At 52.3% G+C, this 16,883-nt stretch overlaps 1 protein-coding gene across 5 annotated transcripts in view; it reads right to left on the bottom strand.

The window, feature by feature from the left end:
* The window catches only part of PADI4 (peptidyl arginine deiminase 4), a 51,304-nt gene that overhangs the window by 28,604 nt on the left and 5,817 nt on the right, over positions 1-16,883 (bottom strand). For 4 of the 5 annotated variants that reach the window (XM_045475818.1, XM_045475821.1, XM_045475820.1 and 1 more), the window contains exons 2-9: positions 11,365-11,545; positions 8,883-8,949; positions 7,245-7,312; positions 5,643-5,760; positions 3,430-3,555; positions 1,839-2,017; positions 1,567-1,670; positions 539-650 (exon numbers count right to left, since the gene is read on the bottom strand). In XM_045475818.1, coding sequence (XP_045331774.1) covers positions 539-650; positions 1,567-1,670; positions 1,839-2,017; positions 3,430-3,555; positions 5,643-5,760; positions 7,245-7,312; positions 8,883-8,949; positions 11,365-11,545 — 955 coding nt within the window. Of the gene's footprint in view, positions 1-538; positions 651-1,566; positions 1,671-1,838; positions 2,018-3,429; positions 3,556-5,642; positions 5,761-7,244; positions 7,313-8,882; positions 8,950-11,364; positions 11,546-16,883 lie in introns of those variants that run through there. The other variant, XM_045475822.1, reaches the window with a different exon arrangement.

Here is a 16,883-nt window from a genome sequence, read left to right as displayed (position 1 = left end):
GCGCAAGGAGGTTCGGTCCAGCCCGCCGGCTGCCCACAGCCACTGCCCCGTGCCACGCGCTGGGTGCTGAGCTGAGTGAGACTCAGTCCCTGAGCTCGGGGAGCTCACGGCATGAGCGGGGAGCCTGGCACAGAAGCGGAATGGAGATACGGTGTGGCCGGCAGGCTGGCACCAGGTAAGGGGCGGCCAGGCTGGGAGGCCAGGCTGGCGACTGCATCCAGAAACCTGGCTTGGAGGGAGGGCCACTGGAGGGACCCGCTGAGCTCCAGCCCCCTGAGCTTCGCGTCATTTCCAGACGCCATCTGAGTTTTTGGGCAGGCGGGTGGTTTTCATCTTGGTGAGCACGGCAGTTTGATCGCGGGCCTGGGCCCCCGTACGCGGGGACCCTCAGGGGCTCCTCACTTCCTGCCCCTCTGAGGGACGGTGGCCAGTGAGCCGCCGGGCCCAGCCCCAGGAGCCTGGGTCCCCCCGTGTCGCTCGACCCTCGGGAGCACCCACCCCGCGTGTCCCAGCTCCCCTGGCCCACAGGGCTGCACACCTGCATCCACCGGTCCCCCACACTCTGCTCCCTGGTACACACGGTCAGCTGGCACTTGGCTTCCTGGGTCAGCGCAGTCACGGACTTAAGGAAGTCCTCATTTTCAAGCATCCTAGAAGGAGCAGAAAAGAAGCCCCTCAGGGCTCTGGATTCAGCAGCCGGTGGCCTTGGCCAGGCTCTGAGGGGGCAAGCTGGGCCCCCGGAGGGTCCCCAGGGGTGGAGCAGGAGCTCGGGCCCGGATGGAGTTGGGGACGGGCACAGTGGCTGCTGGGGAGATGCCTGGGGCCTGGACGGACATGCCCGGCTCGCCGGGTCTCCCTGCTCCTAGCAAACATCTCACTGAACTCTTGCAACAATCCCTGAGAGGAGCTAACAGGTACCCCCTTCCCTTGAGGAGACGCCAGAATGAGGAGGTCAAGGCCCAAGGTCATGCCATCCGGGGGCGAGCACCCAATCCGAACCCAGGCCTCGCTGGCTTCCTGCCCACGAGGTCACTCCCTCACCCCTTCTGCCTGGAAACGACTGGAAGAGGAGAGGGGAGGGTCCCCTGAGACCCCAGGATGCTTAACAGGTGCGCTCAGATGGCAGGGTGGATGCTGGGGGGGGGGGGGGACACCCAGAGCAGCTTGTTAAAAGGCAGATGGGCCCCATCCCCAGACCCAAGACCCCGCGGTTCTGGGGTTGGCCCGGAACGTGCATTTGAAACACAGAAGGTCCGCAGGGCGCACTCTCAGCAGCCCGGGAAGCCTGGCTCACCGACTGAGGGTTTTCATCTGCCGGGCCTAGCGAATTCTACAGTCCTTCAGGAGAGAAAGCCGCACTCGGCGTGCATTAGGGCAGGACAGCGAGGACAAAACAGTAGCCGCGGTAATTCCCAACCGGCCGGGAGCCCTCAGCACGCTGCGATAAGGGTCATTTCCCCCCATTGGCACAGCGGAGATGCGGGGGGGCGGGGGGGCCTGCGGCCAGAACCCAGGGCCCCTCCTGGCGTACCTGTGCCCCGCCCGCTGGCACCCCAGAGCCCTCACCTGCACACGTACACCTCCTCAGGGGGCTGAGTGTTGGGGGTCATGATCCAGGGGGCCACACGGAAGACCACACTGTCTTGGAAAACCAGGGTCTTGGGGAGCTCCTGCGAGGTGTGGGTGGGGGAAGGGCTATTGCGGCAGCCAGTGCCTCCTTCCTCCCAGACACCTGCTTCCTCCCAGAGGCTGTGTGAGCCTCCTCCCCGGCTGGGCTCTGCACCCCCACCCCCCCGCCTGGTGACTCAGGTTCCCCCTTGGGCTGCATCTTGGCCTACCGGGTTGGATGTGTCCAGTAGGGAGACGGTGAGGGAAATGAGCCCCGGGAAGTTGGCGTCTGGGAAAGCGAGGCCCTCCACATAGAAGTCTGTGCTGTGCTGGCCCCCCGGGAGTTCCAGGGGGTGACAGGGCTGCTTTGGCCCCAGGACCTCCCTGTACCTGGAGATCTGATTGCCTCCTAGAAGAGAGAAGGGAGGCCCAGGTCTGCTTCTCCCCGGTGCTGCGATGCCTTCTCGGGGCCACCGCTGCCATGAAGACATGTCACAGCCACTCAGAGAAAGAAACCTAAAGTGTCAGCTGGGACATCGCCCCCTGGCTGGGGCTTCAGGGATGGAGTGACCGGGGCGGGGGTCCCTGAGCCGTTCCCGAACATATACCTACAGGTCCACTATACATTATGGTTCGTTCATTCATTCATTCATTCGTTCGTTCATTCATTCCTGAGCCCCAGCTCTCGGCTGACACTGGGGGAGGAGGAGCAGAGACGGTCAAGATCACAGATGGTAGTAAGTGCTGTGATGGGGGGGACATCCAGAGGGCCAGGGAAGGCTTCCTGGAGGAGGTGACGCCTCAGCAGAGGCAAAGAATTGGTTTGTCACCAAGTCAACGTCAGTCTGGTCACCTTGATCTAGAATGGAAGCAAGTCAGATCAAGCTGTGCCTCTGCCGAGAGCCCTCAGATGGCCCCGGCCGCCTCCCTCAGACTAGAAGGCAGAGTCATTCCCCGCCTGCCTGAGCCGGCCCTGCCCCTTCCTTCTCCACCCTCATCTGCCACGTTAACCCCGAGTCCTGCACTCCAGCCTCACTGGCCTCCCCGCCTTCCTCAAGCCCACAGGCACCCGCCTGCCTCACTCGGGGCCTTTGCTCCTGAGGTTCCCTCTGCCTGGAGTGCCCTTCCCCTGAGTGTCTGTGTGGCTCGAGCGACACCTTACGGAGGAAGCGTTCCCTAACCTCCTCTCCTCACACCCCCAGACCCTACCCCTCATCTACACCCCCTTCCTGGTGGCGTTCTTCTGCACAGCCCTCAGACACTAGCTGCTTCACCTACTTATTTTATACGTTGTCTCTCAACCCACCAAGAGGAAAGCGACTTGGGGGCAGCGGCGTTTTTATGTGCTTTGCTCCGGGCCCCGGGCCTCAAACAAGCCCGGCGCTCGGTAGCAGGCGCGAGCTGCTGCGAAGCTAATGCTGTCTTTGGTCAGGAGGATGCTGGAGGACAAAGTTTGATGCCGTCAGCTTGGGCTCGACGGTCCCCGTAAACCAGAGTCCTCTGTGTGTGTGCGTGTGTGCACGCGTGTGTGCACGCGGCGCGGGGGAGGAGACAGACACAAACACAGCAGGCCTCGGAGGGGGGGGTTACTTCCTCAGTGCTCGCCAGCACCAGACATCATGTTAGTGTTTGTCTGCACATCATCTGTGTGTCCTTTCTAGAAGGTAGCGGCATGGACGTCCACCTTGCTCACTGCTGCATCCTTGGCCCTAAGAACGTGCTACCTAGTAGGGGCTCAGGAATTAGTCGTCAAAGGGGGGTGTGAAGGGGCTGTCCCGGGGCGGGGAGGGGACGCCAAGGTGACAGCCAAGGGTGACTCACGGCTGGCTTGGAACACCCTGACTTTGTCCATCTCCGACTTGGCCACATGGAGCAGCAGCTGGTGCCTGGCGAAGAAGTCCCTGGGGGTGTTCGTGTTCAGGGTCACCAGGGACATGTCCTGTAGGTCTGGACCGAGAAGGGAGGGGCCTGAGACGCAGGCCCCTGAGACCCTCTCCTCCCCCGCTGCTCCCCTCAGGCCCCCCTCTACCTGGTCGCCTGGCTTCCTTTTCCTTACGCTCTTTCCAGAATTTAAAAGATGATTTTCACTTTGGAATGAAAGCTAATTAAGTTTTTGGTCTTCTCCCGCGACAGTGAGCTTAGCGTATAAGCTCCGTGAAGCAGGGGCCACAGCTATCTTGTTTAAAAATTTTTTTTAATGTTGGGGCGCCTGGGTGGCTCAGTCGGTTGAGCGTCCGACTTCGGCTCAGGTCATGATCTCACGGTCTGTGAGTTCGAGCCCCGTGTCGGGCTCTGTGCCGACGGCTCAGAGCCTGGAGCCTGCTTCGGATTCTGTGTCTCCCTCTCTCTCTCTCTGCGCCTTCCCCGCCTGCACTCTGTCTCTCTCTCTCAAAAATAAGTAAACATTAAAAATAAATGAATAAATACTATTTTGATGTTTATTTTAAGAGAGAGAGGGAGAGAGAGAAAATCCCAAGCAGGCTCCTGCTGCCGGCTCAGACCCCAACACGGGGCTTGAACTCACCAACCATGAGATCATTGACCTGAGCCGAAATCAAGAGTCGGACGCTTAACCGACTGAGCCCCCCAGGCGCCCCAACACAGCTATCTTGTTCACCGCTCTGTCCCCAGCTCCTAGAGCCTAGCAGCACCTAGAAGCACCTAGAACAATGACGAGTACATGGCAGGTTGCTCGATAACTATTTGTGGAATGAAGGAGCAGCTAGGTTTCGCCCCTGGGCCCGAGTGGAGAGTGGACCAACCTGAAGAGGGGGCGAACAAAGGCATGGGGAGAGCGCGAAGCTGGACGGTAGTCACCACTGGGCAACAGTCAGCGGGTTATGAGAATAGGAGTCGGTGGGTTTGAGCCCCGGATCTGTGTGAGCCTGGGAGTTAGTTCAGCTCTCGCTGCTTCCTTATCGGTAAACAGAGCTGAGGGCCGTGCCCACGAGCAGGGAAGGGTGAGGTCACATGTGCAGAGTGCTTACTGTAGCAGCCGGCGTCCTGGGAGTCTCTACAAGGGGTACTGGCTATTTTGATTATTACTCTGTGCCAGGCACGGCATAGACGCTGCCCCTTGGCATCAGGCCGAGACAAGTGCACGCAACTTTAAAACGCATCTGTTTCTGGGGCGCCTGCATGGCTCAGTCGGTTAAGCGTCCCGACTTCAGCTCAGGTCACGATCTCGCGGTTCGTGGGTTCGAGCCCCGCGTCGGGCTCTGTGCTGACAGCTCGGAGCCTGGAGCCTGCTTCGGATTCTGGGTCTCCTCCTGTCTCTGCCCCTCCCCTGCTCATGCTCTGTGTCTCTCTGTCTCTCAATAAGAAAGAAACGTGAAGGTGCGTCTGTTTCTGTGCTCTCCTAGCCGCTCCCTCGGAAGGCCACCCCCTTAGCGCCCTCCTCCCACCCCAGCCACCTCAGAGGGGTGCCAGCAGAGACCCCGTGCCCACCTCCATGCTTGTGCCCTGGTGTTGGGATGTCTGGGTTCAGATCCTGAACCTGTGACTCACTGGCTGTGTGACCTTAAGCAAACTGCTTAACTTCCCCATCTGTAAAATGGGGTGAGGACTGCATGTACCTCCGAGCCTCAAACTGAAGGATGAAACGAGTTAATGATTCTGAAGGGGTCACAGCGGTGTCCAGCGGGCGGCAGGGGCTCGGGGCTGCTCCGACGTGAGTTTGGGGGCGGTAGGCTTTCATTCTGAATAATTTCAGGTCCCAGGTTTGACCCAAGAGCAGAAATTTGGGTTGGGCAGCGGACCCGAGCATGGGGCCCGGAGGAGGCACGGGGAGACGCAGCACTGGTCCCAGGTGTTATCTGGCTGCTGTGTGACCGTGGGTGCGTGGCCTGCCCTCTCAGGACCCCTGTCCGCTCCTTTTATACAATGGACAAGCTAACAAGAACGTGCTTCCAATAACCCATTTCTGAGGGCTGTTCCAAAGCTTAGGCTGCGTAGACAGAAGGGCTTGACACAACAAAGCTCTATTTCCATTAGCGCTCCGGGCAGGGGGGAGGCTGGGGGGTGGGGGTCCTTACCTTGGCTGTCAAGCACCCTATCATCCCTGCAGTCTATGGTGGAAGATTTGGGGTTGTCCTTGTCGCAGTTCACCAGCAGGATGGCGCCTTGCCCGCGGGGGCCCCAGGTCCAGGCCCTCTGTGGACGCCCAGCAGAGACGGGGCACGTTTAGAAAACCTGTGTGTGTCCCTCCACCTCTTGGGGGAAGCAGAGCCACCTTTCCCCAGCGCCCCGGTAGGCTCGTGCAGTTTCCACATCTCGCTCCCACATCAGGTCAATTCTTTAGTCCCAGGAGGGGATTTTTCCTGCCCAAAAAATCCTAAACAAATTCCTCCCAAATGCAATGCATCCACCTATGGAAAGGAGCCCAAGAGGGGCGCCTGGGTGGCTCAGTCAGTTAAGCGTCTGACTCTTGACTTCGGCTCAGGTCATGATCTCACGGTTCGTGGGTTCAAGCCCTGCATGGGGCTCTGCGCTGACAGCGTGGAACCCTGCTTGGGATTCTCTCTCTCCCTCTCTCTCTGCCCCTCCCCTGCTCTCTCTCTCTCTCTCCCAAAATAAATAAGCTTTTAAAAAGGAGCCCAAGACAGTAAAATTGATTTCGATGGCTCTAAGAAACTGTCTGATTGGCAAACCAAACTGTGCTAAATATTTGTGTCAAGATTCGAATGTAAATGGTTACTCTTACGTGAACTCTTTTTTTTTTTAATATGAAATGTATTGTCCAATTGCTTTCCATACAACACCCAGTGCTCACCCCAACAGGTGCCCTCCTCGATGCCCATCGTGAACTCTTTAATTACTCCTTCACCAAAGTGTGGGTACTATTCTTAGCAGCTCGTTGCTGCCTGTCCAAAGATGAAAGCCAATTAAGCAGCCCCTCCCGGGAGGGATCTATTGGCGATGACGTCTTCTGTTTGCAGGTCCCCCACCCCCAGGGAGTGACTGGGTTGGGATGGGACAGAAGCACGAGTCCACTGCTCAGATGGTAATTTTTCCCTCTGCCTTTGGCTGACCCCACAGAGGGATCTTCATCTTTGGACAGGTCCTATCCTTCTAAAGGGCTCACCAGCATTAAATCAGGCAGGCAGCTTTGGGATTTCAGTTGCTCCCTGAGCTTTATCCTCTGCAGACCCCAGTTAGGACAGCCTGCGTGCCTCGTGCCTCGCTCGGGCTTTCAGCATCACACTTTCCCCACCCCCACTTGGCTCCTTCCCTCTCCTCCCCCCTGCCAGTCCTTCCTTTCTCTATTCATCACTCCCCACCAGCAGCACCGTGGGAATCTCTCCCACCAGCCCAGAAAGCCCCCAGTGGGAGGGGGGTTTTTTTGTTTGTTTTTTTGTTTTTGCCAGAGTTAAGAACTGCCTGCATTAACTGGATGACTCTGTCGTTTCCAATTTGTAGGACAACACATGCTCTGAACTCACAACGGTGAACATCTAGCTTTGCAAAAGAGACGGGGAACATATGCATCAAAATGGACACGGGGATTGTCCTTTTCTTCTCTCCCTGGTTCTTGCTAAAGGGACAGGCGGCCATTCGTGCCATCACCAGCAGGGGGCGCCAGAGGAGAACCCAACGGAGTCAGGGCGCTGCTGGAGCGTCCAGAGGCTTGAGCCTACCTGGCCTTTCTGGGCTCCGGCAGGTTTCACTTTGCCAGTTCGGGTGATGTCCGCGCTCAAGGAGATTTCTGCAATCCCACCAAGAGGAGAGGGTTGGTGAAGGGACAAGGTCAAGGCACTCAGCCTGGCCCGGGGCGGGGGGGGGGGGTGGGGGGGTGGGGGGGAGCGGGGAGGATAATCCTTTCCCCGGGAGATTGTCTGCACTGCACGGCTTCAGAGGAGACACAAGTTCAAAGACGCCCCCATGTCCCCCAGGAAGACGTCTGACTGCAATTCAGACAGCAGAGCTGGAGCTTCTGACCGCACGCACTTTCCTTTGCAGGGGAACTTGTCACAGCTGCGATGCTACCCAGACCCTACACGTCTAGCCACCTTCAGGGGTTCAGAAAGAATTCCCAGCCACCCCCAATGGGATGCTTGGTGCAAAGACACCTCGCCGGGCTCCCAGAGACCTCTGGCCTCAACTCCACTCCCCAGTGACCTTGGGGTGGGGGACCCAGCCTCACCAGGCTCTTCTTTATGTGCATTATGACTGTGCTGGGGACAAATCATGGCCCCAGACATACCCCTCTCTATGCAAATGCCAAGTCCGAGAAAGCATACACCTGTTTCTAAATCCCTCCCACCCTCTCATCAGCACGTGTGGTCACATCTGTAAGGGGTTACATAGAATATATGTAATGACCTTGTGAGCTCACAGTGTGAAGCTGACCTGGATGACCTTTTAAACACATCCACGGCCATGTGGTAGTCGGGTCAGAGCAGCATAGAGTTGAATGCTCTGCATTTCCCGGCTCCTTCACTAACCGGCTGCAGGAACTTAGGCAGCTCTGTCCGCCTCTTGTGCCTCAGTTTCCTCATCTGTCAAATGGGCCGTAACAGTACCAATTTCACTGGATTGTTATGTGGTTTAAATGTAAAGTCTTAGCACAGCGCCCGGTATAGAATTAGTGCTGCATCGTTCATATTATTAAAATGCATACTCATGAAATAAGCATATATCAATGCATGAAATTGATTTGTTAATGAATGAAACCCATTAATGAAATGAAACGTGACGTTTTCACGTGCCGTTCATATATTTAATGCGCGTTTAAATGGCAACAACAATCTTCTAAAATTATCGTCTATGATGAGGTCAAGTTAGAAAATATACTTTATTTAAAGAAGAATATTAAATAAATATGAGTCTAGGCAGATCATCGGTACGGCAGAATGGCAAAGACGGGAGGTAAGTCGTGGCATTTGGGGAACATTGGTCTATCTATTATTATATAAGACTGTCATCATCTGCTTTTCTTATAAATATTTGAAGTATCAAAAGGTATAGAGGCTCATATATGGAAAATATATGTAGCACTTCCTAAGTTGAGAAAATATTAACGTGTGATTGCACACTCTGTAAATGCCTTCTCTCCCCTACCCCTCGGTGAATTTCTTTATGGTTCACTGATGGGGGAGGGGATATTTATGAACCACCAGATGCACGACTAGCCAGAGATTGTCCCTTTTTTCTGCTCAGTCTAAAGTAAGATCCAGTGTGTAGTTTCTTCCGGAGAGATGCCTTGCAAGGGTGGTGTGTGTGTGTGTGTGTGTGGAGGGGGGCAGTGGGACCCCAAGATCCTGGTGGGCACTTACCGACACCAGTGACATAGAGCAGGGCTTGGATCGGGCTGGTCTTCGATCCATAGTATGAAATCTGGACCTAAAAGGCAGAGCAAACCATGAATGTCTTCTCTTAGTCATTCAACAAACACTAACTAGACCCCTGCTCTGTGCCAGCTCAGGGTGGGATGTTGCAGAGACCAGGATGAACAAGAAATGGTCCCAGCCTGTAAGGAGCACCCCAACTGGTGGGAGCAGAGGGGGCAGCAAAGTACTCAGATGACCACAATGCTTAGAAGTGGGCCCTATGGGGGGGGGGCGGGTGGCGCCTGGGGGGCTCAGCGGTCAAGCGACCGACTTCAGCGCAGGTCATGATTTTGCAGTTGGTGGCTTCCAGCCCGGCGTTGGGCTCTGTGCTAATGGCTCAGAGCCGGAGCCTGCTTCAGATTCGGTGTCTCCCTCTCTCTCTGCCCCTCCCCTGCTCTCGCTCTCGCTCTCCTCTCTGAAAAAATGGATAAACCTTAAAAAAAAAAATTGTTTTTAAAAGAAGTGGGCCCGATGGGTCCCAGAAATGGAAGGGCTGAGCCTGCGGAGGCCATATGGGGGGGGGGGGCGGGGGTACTCTGTAAGGTGGACCCTGGAAGAGGAGTAGGGGCTCCACAGCTGGAGACGTGGTGGAGACGGCATCGGAGAGAGCGCACTGGTTGTAAGCTACTCGGGCAAGCAGAGGGGGTGGCAGGGACCCGAAGAGCCAGACCTTGGAAAGGATGGAGCCCGACCCTCGGAGGATCTGAGAGGGGGGAGTTTTTAGATGGGAGCCGGTCTCTTCCATCCACCCCCGCTCCCCCCCCCCCCAACGTGCCCAGCGTTCAAAAATCCAGGAAGAGCGGATCTGATTGGCTCACCCTGGTCATGGGGGGGGGGGGGCGGAGCGTCAAGATTGACACTTTTGAGCAAAATGGCAGAGGGGAGTTCCCTAAAGCAAACCCGCAGAGCTGTGACCCCAAAAAGCGGTGCTCTGAGGGGATGGACTGAGGTGTTTGGGTCTGTCCTGTAGATAGTGGGGATCCAGGGAGGGGTCACAGCCGCCATCACCTCGCGTCTAGACCGGGGCATCAGCCTCCAGTCTACTGCCTGGATCCAATCTACTCTGGACGCTGCAGCCAGTGGGGACTTTCTAAGACAAATGCAGACTTGTTACTCCCTGGATGACAGGTTGTCACTGGCTTCCTGTTGCCCTCAGAAAATGAGGTGCCTGATGCCAAGCCCTCTGACGCTGGCTCCCTCTCTCCCCCGCTTTCCTCCTCACCCTCTTTTCTTGCCATGCGTATCTTCCTCAGTTTCCCCAACAGACACCTGACCACCTCCTCATCTAGAGTGTGCACACAGGCCGCGTATCCCGTGTAGAGTTCCCACCCCGCTCTCCCTCTCTTAGGCGGGTCATTTCTACCATCCGTCAGCTTGCCACTTCTTCCAGGAAGTTTTCCCTGATTGCACCCTCACCGCCCTACTTTAGGGCCCAAACTCTCTGCTCCGACGGCAGGCAACAACGCTCCATCCCAAGGGGACGACCGCTTGGCCTGTCCTTCTGGAAACAAGTGCTCATTGGCCCAGATCTCTTGGGGAACCCCGGAGGCTCCTCCTGAGCTCATCTACGGTTAAAGGGGCGTGCAGTGGGTTGAACGGCCGTCCCCACAAAGATACGTCTTGGAACTTGCGAACGTGACCTTATTGGGAGAAAAGGTCTTTGCAGAGGTAATTAAGTGAAGGGTCTTGAGAGGAGATCCACGTGGCTTATCCGGGGAGCTCTTAAATCCAGTGACAAGCGTCCTTCTTAAGAGTGAGGCAGAGGGAGATTTGACAGCCTGAGGAGGGGGGGATGAGACCACGGAGGCAGGGACTGGAGTGACAGGGCCACAGGTCTAGGAAGCCGGAGGAAGCAAAGAACGGGGTCTCCCCTAGAGCCTCCGGCCGGAGGGCAGCTGTACGGACACCTTGATTTTGGACTTCTGTCCTCCAGAGGGAATAGATTTCCGTTGACTTGAGCTGATACAGAGCGCGGTCATTGGTTCAGCAGCCACAGGAAACGAGTGGGCACGGATCAGAGCTTCCTAGGGCTGCCTGGCCGTGGCCTCCCAGCACACGCTACCATGCCCAATTGCTTACCTGTGTTTGATCTAGGTTGTAAGCCCCGGGCGGTCTGCAGCCTCGCCCATCTTAATCCCTTGTGTGTCTCCAGTGCCCGGCAGTGCCTGGCATGTAGTAGGTGAACAGTAAACATTTGCTGAACGGACGGATCGAATAAAAACCCCGGCCTCCGCAACCCCCTGGCACCTGTACGTTGTGAGGCTGCTGTGGCCACGACGGTCGTCATAGATACCCGGGGAGGAGGAGGATAGAGACCCCTGCCGGGGCGGGGGCTGGGGGTCAATGCGGGACAGCCTGTGAGTAGCAGACCTGATGCCACGGGCTGGCCTCCTCCCACACGTCCCACCCCCGCCCCTGCCACACTCACCTTTTGGTCGCCTGTGCTGCTGCTGGCATCTCTCACCCTCAGGCTCACCTCCAGCCTCGGGTCCAGGGACCACTTGCAGGAGCCCTTGGGTTTCTTCTTGGCTGGAGGGCCGTGGGCAACGTCCACGATCACTCCTGGGGAGGCACTGATGCTGAAAGACGTGCAGCCCGTGGGGGCAGCGCTGTGGAAGAGACCGTTGGGGAGGACAGGGGGGTTACAGTGAGGCGGGCCTGGGTCACCACTGATGCCCCAGCGTTCTCCCTTTCCCCCAACAGGCGTAAACGCCAGGTGGCAGCCAGTCGGCCCTGACCACGGGGCAGGGTGGTGGCGGGGGGCGTGGGGTGGGCACCGTGAGCTTGCCGGGAGGTGGTGAGAAACAGAAAAGCCCCTGAGCCGAAGGGCTTACACTTGAACTAGGAGAATCGCAGAGGGACGTGCCCACCAAAGGCACACACACGGATGTGTGCACACAGCAGGCTGCGTGCCCAGGGGTTTACACCACGCAAGCGTGCACACGTGGGCTTGTGCGTAGATAAACGATCACGCGGACTCCTGCTTCTGGAATACGGCCGACCGGTACTCTGAAGGACCTTCTTCTTACGAAACAACCGGATCACGATTAAGATATGCTTTGCAGAGCATCGCTGAGACCCTGAGACATAAGGGAGATCTCCAAGGACTCCCTTCTCTGTGTGCACATGCACACACATACACACCACGTGCTTAAATTGAGGAACACCCAAACCAAGGAGAAGACGTGAAAGGTATCCAGAAAGAAAAGTCAGATCATCTACAAAGGAATAACTATTAGATTGAAAGCCGGCTTCCCAGTCGCAACAATAAAGTCCGGAGGACAGTTGAATAACAGCTTCAAAGTATTTTGAAGAAATAACTGTTAACGTAGAATTGTGTGCCCCACAAAATTATATTTGATTTATTATTTTTTTATATTTCTTTAATGTTTATTTATTTCTGAAAGAGAGAGAAACAGGGTGCAAGCTGGGGAGGGGCAGAGAGAGAGGGAGACACAGAATCCGAAGCAGGCTCCAGGCTCTGAGCTGTCAGCACAGAGCCTGATATGGGGCTCAAACCCATGAACCTTGAGATCGTGACCTGAGCCAAAGTTAACTGACTGAGCCGCCCAAGCATCCCTATTTGTTTATTTGAGAGAGAGAGAGAGAGAGGGCAAGAGAGAGCATGAGCAGGGGAGAGGGGCAGAGGGGGAGAGAGAGAGAGAGAGAGAGAGAGAGAGAGAGAGAGAGAGAGAATCTCAAGCAGGCTCCAGGCTCAGTACAGTGCCTGAGGCAGGGTTTGATCCCACAACCTTGGGATCATACCTGAGCTGAAATCAAGAGTCAAATGCTCAACCCAGTGAGCCACCCAGGCACCCCTAGATGAAAAACACACTATTAGCAATAGAGAGGATCACAGCCTATTAATTTAAGGTTCAACTCACTTAGAACATATTCTAAAGTTATATGCACCTAACAACATAGCCCCAATATACATATAAGGCAAAATTTGATAGAAATACAGGGAGAAGCTGACAAACCCATCATCATAGTTAAAAACTTCAGGTCTTTCTCAGTTAACAATGGATTAAGCAGACAAAAAATTAGTAACATGATTAACAAGCTTGATTTGGTAGACATACCTAGAATTCTTTGCTCCACAACTAGTGAATATACATTTTCCCAAACAAAGCACACATGGAACACCAAAAAAACATTAATCACATCATTGGCCATCAAAATAAGGGCAACAAATGTTAAAGGATAGGTCACATACGGGGTAGGTAGCATATTCTTTGATCAGAACGTAACTAGGTTAGGAGTCACTAACATAAAGTCCATTGTTAACAGTCCCATACATTTGAGGGGTGCCTGGGTGGCTCAGTCAGTTAAGCTTCCTACTTCGCCTCAGGTCATGATCTCACAGTTCGTGGGATCGAGCCCCACATCGGACTCTGTACTGGCAGCTCAGAGCCTGGAGCCTGCTTCACATTCTGTGTCTCCCTCTCTCTCTGCCCCGCCCCTGCTCATACTCTGTCTCTCTCGCTCTCAAAAATAAATAAAATATTTAAAAACTTACAAAAAAAATCCCATACATATGAAAATTTAAAAACCAGACTTCTAGATAACTTACAAGTCAAAGGACAATTAACAGAAATTCAATAATAATACTTACAGCAACAGTTAACATACCATATTTCAAAACTTTTGGGGGAACTGAAGGTGTTGCTTTGTGCCTTACAGGTCTATATCTCCAAAAAGAAGAGAAAAGCTAATAAGTAAGTATTTAGAAAAAAAATAGAAAAATAAAGTAGAATGTAATTTCCCAAAATAAAGAAAATAAAGATGGTGGAAATCTGAAATATAAAACAAGTAAATCAACAAAGCCAAAATAGACTAAAACAACCGATAAACCTCTGGCAAGATTGATCAAGGAGAAAAAAAATTTTGAAAACTGAGAAAGAAACATCACGACAGGAAAAACAAATTATTTTGTAGATAGTTAATAAAAGGTAACAAAAACTTCACGGCATGATTATCTGAAGCCTCCCCCAAACATTTTAAAATTTAAATTCAAAAGAAATACAAAGAATGCAATAAGATAATGAGGCAGAGAGGCAAAATTCAGTTGCATTTCTGGACACCAGCAATAAATAGTTAGAAAAAAATAATTTTAAAAAATAATTTTAGGGGCGCCTGGGTGGCTCGGTCGGTTAAGCATCCGACTTCGGCTCAGGTCACGATCTCACAGTCCGTGAGTTCGAGCCCCACGTCGGGCTCTGTGCTGACAGCTCAGAGCCTGGAGCCTGTTTCGGATTCTGTATCTCTCTCTCTCTCTGCCCCTCCCCTGTTCATGCTCTGTCTCTCTCTGTCTCAAAAATAAATAAACGTTAAAAAAAAAATTAAAAAAAAAATAATTTTAAATAATTTTATGGAGAAAAACAAGCCTATTGAAAGCTTTAGAGAAGACCCAAATTAATAGAAAGAAGTACCACAAACATGGGTAGGAAGGCCTAATATCATTACGATTTGAATTTGCTCCAAATGAATTTATATATTCAATGGAATTGCAGGGCTTTTCATAGAACTTGACAAGTTGATTCCAAGATTTATGCAGAAAACCAAGGGGTTAAGATAATCAAAGCATGGGGTGCCTGGGTGGCGCAGTCGGTTAAGCGTCCGACTTCAGCCAGGTCACGATCTCGCGGTCCGTGAGTTCGAGCCCCGCGTCAGGCTCTGGGCTGATGGCTCAGAGCCTGGAGCCTGTTTCCGATTCTGTGTCTCCCTCTCTCTCTGCCCCTCCCCCGTTCATGCTGTGTCTCTCTCTGTCCCCAAAATAAATAAAACGTTGAAAAAAAAAAAAAAAGATAATCAAAGCATTCCTCACAGACAAGAAGCAAAATGTGAGAAACTTGCTCTACCAGATATGAATTTACCAGAAGGCCAAGGATGGCACTATAATGGCTCAGGCAGGGACAAATGACAGTTGTAACTTAAGAGAGATTCTACTTGACCTGTGACACAGTGGTCTTGCAGACAAGTGGGCAAGGTAAGATTTTGTAAGATTATGTAAGGTTGTGCAAATGGTGCTGGGACAACTGAATGCCCATATGGAAAATAGTTAAATGGGATGAATAATGCAGTTGATCCCATCCTCACGCCATATACAAAAACAAGCTGCAGGGGGATTTAAGACTTACATACGAAAGGAAAAAATTTGAATTTTTTTAAAAATAGATTTTGTTTTTTAGAGAAGTTTTAGGTTCACAGCAAAATTGAGAGGAAGGTACAGAGATTTCCCATATAGCTCCTGCTCCCTACCCCTACATACAGTCTCCCCCATTATCAACATCATCCACTGGAGTGGTACATTCATTAAAATTGATAGGCCTCCATTGATACATCATAATCACCCAAAGTCTACAGTTTACATTACATTTCACTCTTGGTGTTGTACATTCCATGGTCTTAAAACCAATGTATGCACAATGACATGTATCCACCGTGATGGTATCATACAGAGTAGTGTTGTTGCCCTAAAAATCCTCTGTGCTCTGACCAATCCTCTGTGCTTCCTCCCAACCCCTGGCAACCACTGAGTTTTTACTGCTGCCATAGTTTTCTCTTTTCCAGAATGTTACATAGTCGGGATCGTATAGTAGGCTTCTTTTAGATTGGCTTCTTTCTAAGTAATATGAATTTAAGTTTCCTCCATGTCTTTTCATGATTTGAGAGCTCACCTCTTTTTAGCACTGGATAATATTCCATTGTCTGGATGTACCATTGGTTTATCCATTCACCTACTGAAAGACTTCTTGGTTGCTTCCGAGTTCGGGCAATTATGAATAAAGCTCCTATAAACGTCTGTGTGCAAATTTTGTGTGGACGTGTTTTCAACCCCTTTGGGTAAATACCAAGGAGCGCAGTTACTGGTCTGTATGGTTAAGAGTATGTTTAGTGTTGTAGGAAACCACCAAACTGTCTTCCAAAGTGGCTGTACCATTTTGCATTATCACCAGCAATGAAATGAGAGTTCCTGTCCTTCCACATCCTCTCCAGCATTTGGTGTTCTCCGTGTTCTGGATTTTGGCCATTCTAATGGAGTGGCATTAGTGGAGTGGCATCTCACGATTGCTTTATTTTTCACTTCCCCGATGACATATCACGTGGAGCATCTTTTCACACACTTACCTGCCATCTGTGTATCTTTTTTTTGGCCAGGTGTCTGTTAAGAGCTTTAGCCCATTTTCAACCAGGTTGTTTGTTATTAAGAGTTCTTTGTATGTTTTGGATAACAATCCTTTACCAGATATATCTTTTGTAAATATTTTCTCCCAGCCTGTGGTTTGTCTTTCTAACCACTTGACAGTCTTTTTTAGAGCAGAACTTTTCCATTTTAATGAAGTCCAACGTGTCAATTTTTTCTTTCCTGGATTGTGCCCTTGGGGTTGTGTCTAAAAAGCCATTGCCAAGCCCAAATTCATCTAGATTTTCTCTTATGTTACCTTCTGAGAATTTTATAGTTCTCTGTTTTACATTTAGGTCTATGGCCTGTTCTGAGTTTATTTTTGTGAACGATATAAGGTCTGTGTCTAGATTCATTTTTGGAGGTGGATGTCTAGTTGTTGTACCGTTTGTTGAAAAAACTACCTTTTTTCCCCTGTTGTGTTGTCTTTGCTTTTTTGCCAAAGGTCAGTTGATGTATTTATGTTGGTCCATTTCTGGGCTCTCTATTCTGTTCCATTTATTTATTTCTCTGTTCCTTTGCCAATACCACACTGACTTGATCACTGTAGCTTTTTTTTTTTTTTTAATTTTTTTTTTTTCAGCGTTTATTTATTTTTGGGACAGAGAGAGACACAGCATGAACGGGGGAGGGGCAGAGAGAGAGGGAGACACAGAATCGGAAACAGGCTCCAGGCTCTGAGGCATCAGCCCAGAGCCTGACGCGGGGCTCGAACTCACGGACCGCGAGATCGTGACCTGGCTGAAGTCGGACGCTTAACC

The sequence above is a fragment of the Leopardus geoffroyi genome, chromosome C1 (genome assembly GCF_018350155.1).
Source record: "Leopardus geoffroyi isolate Oge1 chromosome C1, O.geoffroyi_Oge1_pat1.0, whole genome shotgun sequence".
NCBI classification, from domain to species: domain Eukaryota; kingdom Metazoa; phylum Chordata; class Mammalia; order Carnivora; family Felidae; genus Leopardus; species Leopardus geoffroyi.
Note: the sequence above shows the minus strand (reverse complement) of the source record. Positions and strands in the feature narration are given on the sequence as shown.